The sequence below is a fragment of the Ailuropoda melanoleuca genome, chromosome 12 (assembly GCF_002007445.2).
Source record: "Ailuropoda melanoleuca isolate Jingjing chromosome 12, ASM200744v2, whole genome shotgun sequence".
In the NCBI taxonomy this organism is placed as follows: domain Eukaryota; kingdom Metazoa; phylum Chordata; class Mammalia; order Carnivora; family Ursidae; genus Ailuropoda; species Ailuropoda melanoleuca.
In genome coordinates this window covers 30,484,672-30,493,976 of record NC_048229.1, presented here as the reverse complement: position 1 = coordinate 30,493,976, position 9,305 = coordinate 30,484,672, and the positions used below count along the sequence as shown (strand labels likewise).

Sequence of the window (9,305 nt, the reverse complement as noted above, 5' to 3'; positions counted from 1 at the left end):
GGACGGTGCCAACGTCCGGCAGGTGTTCATTTCAAATGGGTCTCGGACTAATGTTTTTCTCTAGACCCCGCAACTCAACCCTGGACCGGTTTCCCGACCCCAACCCTGAATCTTGAAGGTCCTTCATGGGGAGGGGCGCACTGCCTTGCACCTCGTTCTCAGCAGAACCGCAAAAGGGATTAACGCGAGTTGTCCCTCCTGCCTCTCTATGCGTTCACAGAGGTCCCCAGTTGATGTCCCTCCAACACCGGAGGTGTCTGGCCGAGTCCTTCAAGACCCCTCAGGTGGTTAGGGAAGGGTGAGCTGCCGTCCTATATTCCTGGGTCTGCAGGAGGAGGGGGTTGGGGGCCCGGATTCCTGGGTCTGAGGCTGGGAACCTGGAGAATGACCCTCTGTCCACTTCCCAGGGCTCTAGCGTGACATGGCTGAAGCGCACCAGGCCGTGGGCTTCCGACCCTCGCTGACCTCGGACGGGGCCGAAGTGGAGCTCAGTGCCCCCGTGTTGCAGGAGATCTACCTCTCCGGACTGCGCTCCTGGAAAAGGCACCTCTCCCGTTTCTGGGTGAGGAGGGCTGCGGCTTGGTTTCCTTCCAGGAATCCAGCTAGGTGCTTCCGGGGTGCCCGAGGCCCACCTCCGGCATCTTGGTGGTTCCACTTCTGGGATCCTGTCACCCCCTTCTGGGAATTTTGCTATCGACTTTCAGAACCCCTTAAATACCCATTTCTAGGTTCTCCGAGGCTCACTTGGGAACCCTCCACCTCACCTACTGTGAACCTCTAATCACCTCTTAACACCACTTCCTGGGCCACTTCCCTGTTTCCTCACACCCCAAAACCAGCTTCCACCCAATTTCTAGAATTTAGACCCCATACCCCATGGTGCTCCCCTCACCTTCCCCTTTCATTTCCAAGTTCTAAACTGTGTGCTCATTTCAGAACCCTATGACCTGATCATCTTGGTCAGCCCACACCCCAATCCTGAAGGACCCTTCTTCCCCCTAGCTTGTGCCCTTGAGTCTGGGAGCCACCTCCCTGCCCTCGCTTCTGAATCCCCAATACCCCTCTCCAGTAGGCGGTGCACCGTCCTTGTGGTTCCCAGATGTGAACCTCCAAATGTCTGTATCCGTACTTCTCCAACACTACAGACGCTGCCGTCCCAGTCTGGGCTCGTTGCCCTCACTCTAGAATAAACCAGAGCCCATGCCTGCCCCCGGGGTCACCAGTTCTAGAACTCTGCCACTGCATACAGCCAGAGTCTCCCTGGTGGTCACATCCTGTCTGTGAACCGAAGTCTTGAACACCTGTGGGGTTGGCCAAGCCTGACTTTGAATCCTGGCTCTGCCACTTACTAGCTGTGTGGCCTTGGGCAAGCGCACCTCTCTGAGCCTCAGTTTCCCCACATGTCAAGCGGGGATGCTGATGACACCTCCCTCACAGGACAGTCGCGAGGATTAAGTGAATTCTTCTTACACGTAAGCACGGAGCAAACTGCCTGGCCCATGTCAAGTGCGGAGTAAGTGTTAGCTTTTGATGATCCAGTTCTTGATCCATTAACCAGGTATCTAGGGAGCATTTAGTAAGAGCCTGCCACTGCTTGGGACACTGGGGACACGGCAGGAAGCAAGACAGAATCTTGCCCTTGTGGAACTCTCGATTTAGTTGGAGAAGGCAATAAGGGGACAAATAAGCAAGATGTGGAGTATGTGAGATCACGTGACTTGTGCTATGGGAACAGTAAAGCCCACCTGAGGGTGGGCAGAGGGAGCCTGGGGGTCTTGCCACTAAATAAGGGGGTGGCCTGGGCCCAGGAGGATCTCCTGAAGCTGAGACGTTTGAACAGGCTGGATTGAACCTCTATAGCCTTATGAGTTGTTAAAATAGAGAGATATCTGTTCCAGTGGATAAAGAGCCACTACCCTGACCCCCAAAGAGCTGCTTTTTTTTTTTTAAGATTTTACTTCTAAGTAATCTCTACACCTGATGTGGGGCTCGAACCCACAACTCTGAGATCAAGGGTCACATGCTCTACTGATTGAGCCAGCCAGGTGCCCCCCCCACCAAAGAGCTTCTTCAGCCCTGCCCCTGGAACCCCCTGGGCCTCAGGCTAATCCATCAATTAAAACATTACCATGCGGCCATTAGTCTGTGGTTAAATACACATATACATACACACGCATATATACACATACATGTATTTTTTAAAAATTAAGATATGGTTTCAGAAAAAAATGCATAGATTTTTTAAATGTACAGTCCTTGAATTTTGACAATACCTGTGTAACCAACTTCCTTTCAAGACAGCATGGCCTGGACCATTCTAGAATATTCCTTTGAGCCCTTTTCCGGTGAGTGCCCCCCACTCAAGGCAACCACTGTTCTGATTTCTATGCCTGTAGATGCATTTTGACTAGTGCTGCATTTTTGACTATTTTGATCCCTAGTTTTGAGTCCCCCCCAGACCCTCTCATTAATATTAATTGATAATTGTAATAATGATCATTCTTGCCTTTCTGTCACATAGCCACCTCTCTCCCTGTTGGACACCTGGTGCTCTTATGTCCTTCCTCTTCCATCCTGGGACCCCAGGGGCCACCCTGAAGTCTCATAGCTCTCGGAACATGGTCCCAGGATGAGGGCTGTGCCCTTAGCAACCGCAGAACTGAAATTCCTAATTCCTTCATTTATAAAATGGTATCCCCGACAGTCCCTCCCTCAAGGGATTGTTGCAGGCATTAGTTGTTTTAGCAGAAGGCCTGACTCACAGAAGGGACCAGTCCAACATGGCCGTTTTTATAATCCTGGTGGTCCGCAGAGGTGCTGTGTGCCCTCCGGCATGTTCTTAACTTCTCTGAGCTTCTGCTCCCTCATTTCTAAAATCACATTAGGTGATATTTAGTGTGTCCTGGGCTCTACACTCACCAAACCCTTTAGACCCTTTGCTCGTGAACGACTCTTGATCTTGGGGTCCTGAGTTCAAGCCCCACCATTGGGTGTAGCGATTACTCAAAACTAAAATCTTTTAAAAATAAAAATAAACCTATTGCTCATCTGATTCTCATTATAGCCTTCTAAGGCAGACCTATTATTAGTCCCACTTTACAGATGAAGGAACAGAGGCCCAGAAAGGGGGTTTTCACTTTCCCAAGGTCACACAGCTGCTAAGACGCAGAGCTAGAATTTGCAGTCTGGCTGTGGAGCCCACGCTCCTGCCTGCTATTCTGGGCTGCTTTTCTAGAATGTGGTCCCAGGACCCACACCACGGGGCTTTCGTGAATTACGTGCAGTGGGTCATTTGGGCCGGGCACGTGGCACCGCATCCACGTGGGTTGTTCATCAGCAGGAGGTCAGAGCAATTCGCGAGATGGTTTCCAAATGCACCTGAGATGTGGCACTTTGCAGTGCACCTGTTGTGTTAGGGTCCTGAGGCATCTGGATGATTTGAGGTGTTGACACTGGACCCTCTGTGGCTTTAAGGACAAGTTCTTCAAACTTCCTATTTTCTCGGGTTTTCTTCACCCATGCGATGGGCATAATGGTATTTACTGCTGCCTTACTGAGCAACAGGGCAAGGAGATGATTGATGCCCCTGGTTCTTGGGAAGGGCTCTGGAGACATTTCCTGTTATTACGAAGCTTCTCTTCTACCACAATCCAGAGCACCAGATTCAGGAACCGACAGCTTCTCTTGAAAAGAAATTATAAACAACGAAAGCACCACATTTGCCAGTAAGCTTTTCTGGCCAAACCAAAGAAGGATCATCAAGTGAATAAATCCCCAGCAAGAAGCAGAGTAGCAACAGAAGGGATCGTCATAATCATGTTTTTTGAGCACCTACTGTGTGCCTGGCTCTGAGCTATACAATTCGCCCTCCCCCCAGCCCCCTTTGCTTTATTTTTCCTCCATAGTCCTTATTGCCATCTGTCACACTACCCTAAATCCTTTTCTTGGGTAGCTGTTGTCTCTGTCAGGACAGCAGGACTCTTGCTGTCTTGTCACTGCTGTAGGACTGCAATCAGCATGTGTGGAAGGACATTTTCTCATTCCACCCTCGTGACAGTGCTATGAGCGCAGTACTGGGATTGTTCCCATTCTAGAGAGGAGAAAACAGAGTCGGGGAGGGAAAGCCACTTGCTGTGGTCACTTAGCTCGTTAGTGACAAAGCAGGGATTTTAAACCCAGGGCTCCGGAGCCCAAGCTCTAAACCATGATCTCTGAGGCTTTCCTGTTGGTTAAATGTGGGAAAAAGAGAGAATGTGGTTTCTTTGAGCCCTGATGCCGATACCCCCACTAACAGTAGCTCTTATCACGCTGTCTGTGTGACCTTGAACCTAAGTGTTTTCTTTTGTAAAATGAGACCACCGAAGTACCCACCTCACAGGGTTGGTGGGGGGATTTCGAGTTCATCCTTCTAGACGGTACTTGGCACTTGGATGGTGCTTGGCCGTGAGCACTTGGTTAAGTGTTGTTATCTCCATGGCACTTTTCTGGGAGCCTGGTTAGTAGCCCAGGACTTCTAGTCATTCCATAGCCATGGAGTTCTGGAAGGCCTACTGAACTCCAGACCCTGCTGCATATGGGGGATCGTTTTGCCTGAGAATAACCTCCTCCAGGGAACCCTCCCTGACTCCTTCCATTTGAGCAGCCTGCCTCCGCGGGGCTCCTGTGCCTTACTTTGTCTCCATTAGCACTCACTTCATTCCTGACTCACCTCCCTGAGGGCAGGGCCCAGATCTGTCTGGTCCCCACTGGGTCTTGAGCACCCAGAGTGTCCTGAACCTCGTGCTGGGTGCTCTGTCAATATCTAAAAATGGTGCTCAGAGGAGGGATAATTGATTGAATGGGTGCCCTTTCCTCCCCACAGAATGACTTTCTCACTGGTGTGTTCCCTGCCAGCCCCCTCAGCTGGCTCTTCCTCTTCAGTGCAATCCAGCTCGCCTGGTTCCTCCAGTTGGATCCTTCTCTAGGACTGATGGAAAAGATCAAAGAGTTGCTGCCAGACTGGTGAGCTCCCCCACATGAGCCTAGGAACCTCCCTAATTCCTCTGCCTCAACCCAGTGAGTTTCTCTAGCAGCGTGGCATGCCTGCTAAAGAAAAGTAACCTCAAACTAAATAAATAAATAAAAATTAAAAAAATAAATAATTCTTTTAAAAAGTAACCTCTAAGACTTACTTTGGGTCAGATTAATAAAGGTACGGCATGAGTAAAATGGAGGTGATTTCCTCCCTTTCTTGCTAAGAGGGACGCTGACAAGCTAGAAAATGTCCAGATATGGTTATATATGCACTGACAAAAGTAGGAGCTCTGCTGGGCTCCAGTTGTGTAGTCTTAGGCAAGAGACTTCACCATTCTCTTGTCAGTCTTCATTTATAAAATGTAGGTAATAATAATTGCTTCCCAGGGTGGTTGGAAAAATTAAACAAAAGCATGCACATGGAGGGGTGCCTGGCTGGCTCAGTAGTGGTGCATGCAACTCTTGATCTCAGGGTCGTGAGTTCGAGCCCCACATTGGGTATGGAGCCTACATAAAGAAACAAACAAATAAATAAAATCCTTTTTTTAAAAAAGCATGCACGTGATCCATTCAGTAGAGTGCCAGGAGGTTACTAAATGGGAGTGGTTGTATTATTATAATTGTCATTTTCGGGAAAGGTTTGGAAGCCAGGTGTGGGTGAAGTGACAGGTTCTAATGGTTCTAATTCTTGGCTTGTCCTGGGGAAGAAAGTTCAGGGTTTTTGTTTTGTTTTGTTTTGTTTTAAAGATTTTATTTATTTGAGAGAGAGAGACAGTACAAGCGGTGGGAGGGGCAGAGGGAGAAGCAGACTCCCCACTGAACAGGGAGACCAACTTGGGGCTCAATCCCAGGACCCCAGGATCATGGCCCGAGCTGAAGGCAGCCACTTAACTGATTGAGCCACCCAGGCGCCCCGAACATTCAGGTTTTGTACAGACAGTCCCAAAGGGCAGACCCAGGATCAGAGGTAGGAGTTTCCAGGGAGGCTAGACTTACCCAGTCTACAGAGGGGAAGTAACTCACCCCAAGTCCTCCAGCTGGGCCTTGCTTGAACGTCTGATCGCCACTTTGCAAACATGTTGGTCTACTGTAGTTTTCAATCAGCGTTTCCTAAACCTGAACGTGAATTGGAACCACCTGAAGCTTGTTAAAACACTGATGGCCGGGCCCCACCCCAAGAGATTCTGTTTCGGTAGGTCTGGGCGGAGCCTGCGGATTTGCATTTCCAACCAGCTTCCAGGGAGTGCGGTTGCTGCCGGGCCAAGGGCCACACTTTGAGAACCACTGCTTTAGAGTATAATTTGATTTCTGGTAGAGAAAAGGGTGTCCCCCCCCTTTTTTAAAAAGATTTTATTTATTTATTCGACAGAGATAGAGACAGCCAGCGAGAGAGGGAACACAAGCAGGGGAGTGGGAGAGGAAGAAGCAGGCTCATTGCAGAAGAGCCTGATGTGGGACTCGATCCCATAACCCTGGGATCACGCCCTGAGCCGAAGGCAGACGCTTAACCGCTGTGCCACCCAGGCGCCTCCCCTTTTTTTAAATATTTAATTTATTTATTTGAGAGACTGCATGCACAGGTGAGTGGGAGGCAGAGCAGAGGGAGCGGGAGAAGCAGACTTCCCACTGAGCAGGGAGCCCCAGGCAGAACTCAGTCCTAGGGCCCTGGGATCGTGACGGGAACCGAAGGCAGACGCTTAACTGACTGAGCTACCCAGGGTGCCACAAGTGTGTGTCCCTTCAAAAAATATACCAGTTCCCACTTATAAGTACCTACCAATTTCCATGGTTAGTGATTTTAGGAGCTTTGGTGTCCTCACGAAGCCTGGGGAGGAGGGGTGTGGCACAGGGAGAGGATCCATGCCTACTTACAAAGAGGAAACTGCATTTCCATGACTGACTCCAATTCTAGAAGATACGCCCCCAGTCAAAAGATCAGGGTCAGAGGACGTTGGGAAGAGCAGGGGCTGGGTGGGGTCGGAGGGGAGGGGCGTCTGAGGCCGGGAGACCCAGGCCTGTTCTCTCTCTCACTCCCCCAGGGGTGGACAGCACCACAGGCTTCGGGGAGTCCTGGCAGCGGCACTGTTTGCTTCGTGTCTGTGGGGAGCCCTCATCTTCACGCTTCACGTGGCCCTGAGGCTGCTTCTGTCCTACCATGGCTGGCTCCTTGAACCCCACGGAGCCATGTCCTCACCCACCAAGACCTGGCTGGTACGTGAGGGGCAGAGCCTTCCCGTCTTCTCTGTCTCCTCCCTGGTCTCTGCCCTCACCTTTCTGGGACCCTGTCCACCTCTCTCTGATCTCTAGTCCTCCTCCCGGGCTTTTGTCCCCCACTTCCTGTGGGTGTCTATCCCATTCTCTCTGTGGTTGCCACATCACCCCCCGACCCTGCTCCCCGACCCCAGTGAGGGGTGTAACGACCCACTAATTCCCGCTTCCCTCCAGGCCCTGGTCCGCATCTTCTCCGGCCGCAAAACAATGCTCTTCAGTTACCAGCGCTCCCTGCCACGCCAGCCGGTGCCCTCGGTGCAGGACACGGTGCGCAAGGTGGGCCTGCCTCGGACCTCCACCAGGGGCGGGGCGGGGGCAGGGGCGGGCAGGGGCGTGACCTACCCTCTTCTTGCCCCTCAGTACCTGGAATCCGTCCGGCCCATCCTTTCCGACGAGGACTTCGACTGGACGTCAGCCCTCGCGCAGGAATTCTTGAGGCTGCAGGCGTCGCTGCTGCAGTGGTACCTGCAGCTCAAGTCCTGGTGGGCGTCCAATTACGTGAGTCCCAGACCCGGATCCGCAAGGTTCTGAGCGCTCCTTCCTAACCCGTAGGTCTAGGCCCCGCCCGACCACGCCCAAGCCACGCCCAAGCCACGCCCAAGCCACGCCCCAGGCCCTGCGGCGCGCGAACATTTTGAGCCCCGCCCCATGCTCTATATTCCAATCCCCGCCCCCACACTCCCATAATTTAAAGCCAGCCCCATATGCCCCGACGTGCTGCTCCTACTCTCCAGTATTCTGAATCCCATGCGTCATGCGCCAACATTTTGAGTCTCCCCACTCCATGCTCCAACATTCTGAGCCTGACTTCAATAATCTAAGCCCCGCCTCCAGGGCCAGGCCACATCCACAGTCCCGCCCCCAAGCCTGCAGGATTGGAACCACGATTCCAGGACTTATCCAACATTTCGGTTCTCCCCCAGCCAGAGGCAAAAAACATTTTGAGCCCCCGCCCCCAGAATTGTTCTTATTTTACCCCTTCCTTCTGCGCAGCGGCACCTCCCCCAAATGGGCTTCAATTCTGAGTTCAGGAGCTAGGCCTTTGGTAGTAGTCTCACTTGAGTTTCTTGGGAAACTGAGGCACAAAGCAAGACAGCATTTCACCCAAATCAGGGCTTACAGGCCTCCGATTCTGTAGGAAGTCATAAACAGCCGGCAGGCAGTGTGGGATGAGGCAGACGTAGCAATAAGGAGACACGTAGGGTGGTGTGAGTGTCTGGGGGGTGGGACGGTCTGGGGACACCGCCACTGGGTGAGAGGATTAGGGTTCCAGGAGAAGAAGTTCTTAGAGCTGAGTCCTGAGGGTTGGACAGAACTTGAACTTGTTAGGTTGGTAGGAGGGAAAGGGCTGAGCAGAGGTGAGGAAGTAAGGAGGTTGTAGGGCATAGGCTGGGCACGAGGAGGGCTTTCCTCTGGCTGGAACAAAGGGTTGCAGGGTGATCCTCACGAGAGGTAAGGGTGGAGTGGTGGGGAGAGGCCTGAAGTCCAGCTGAGGACCCTGGACTTTTTCTAGGGGGTGCCAAGGAGCCATGGGAGGATTCTGAACAGGGAAGGGTCAGGATTGGCTCTGCTGTCGGGGAAAGACTGGAGGCCGGGAGGCTGGAGAGGATGTTAGGGTGAGGATCTGGAGAGGAGGAGGAGGCCTGACAGGGGGATGAGGCAGAGTCAAGGGCAGGAGGGTGGGGCTGGGACTGCCAGGCTGGGGGTGGGGAGATGGCGAGGATGGCACCCACGGGCCTCACGTGGTGTGGGGGGAACTGCGGGGCTCTCTCTGAGATGGGGAGAAGGGCAGCAGCTTTGGAGTGAAGGCACTGAGCTCCGTGAGGGTGCCTGGGGGGTGCCGGGGAGATGCCCTGGGGCAGACGGACACCTGAGTGAGGGCTCAGGAAAGAGGCCTAGGTGACAGCAAATGGGACCTTCAGCTGCGGAATGAAATTGAAACATTGGACTTGGAAGGGAAGAGGATCTGGGACAGAGCCCCAAGGGGCAGCAGCATGGAAGGTTCAGTCAGACAAGCTACA

The 9,305-nt window shown here is 52.5% G+C and overlaps 1 protein-coding gene across 7 annotated transcripts in view; it reads left to right on the top strand.

Annotated features, from left to right (window-relative positions):
• Positions 1–9,305, top strand: part of CPT1C (carnitine palmitoyltransferase 1C) — an 18,828-nt gene that overhangs the window by 1,029 nt on the left and 8,494 nt on the right. For 2 of the 7 annotated variants that reach the window (XM_002917832.4, XM_034637990.1), the window contains exons 2-7: positions 221–298; positions 408–562; positions 4,862–5,001; positions 7,053–7,224; positions 7,459–7,560; positions 7,645–7,782. In XM_002917832.4, coding sequence (XP_002917878.2) covers positions 422–562; positions 4,862–5,001; positions 7,053–7,224; positions 7,459–7,560; positions 7,645–7,782 — 693 coding nt within the window. In that variant the 5' untranslated portion in view covers positions 221–298; positions 408–421. Of the gene's footprint in view, positions 1–64; positions 299–407; positions 563–4,861; positions 5,002–7,052; positions 7,225–7,458; positions 7,561–7,644; positions 7,783–9,305 lie in introns of all 7 variants that reach the window. The other 5 variants (XM_034637993.1, XM_034637996.1, XM_034637992.1 and 2 more) reach the window with 5 other exon arrangements.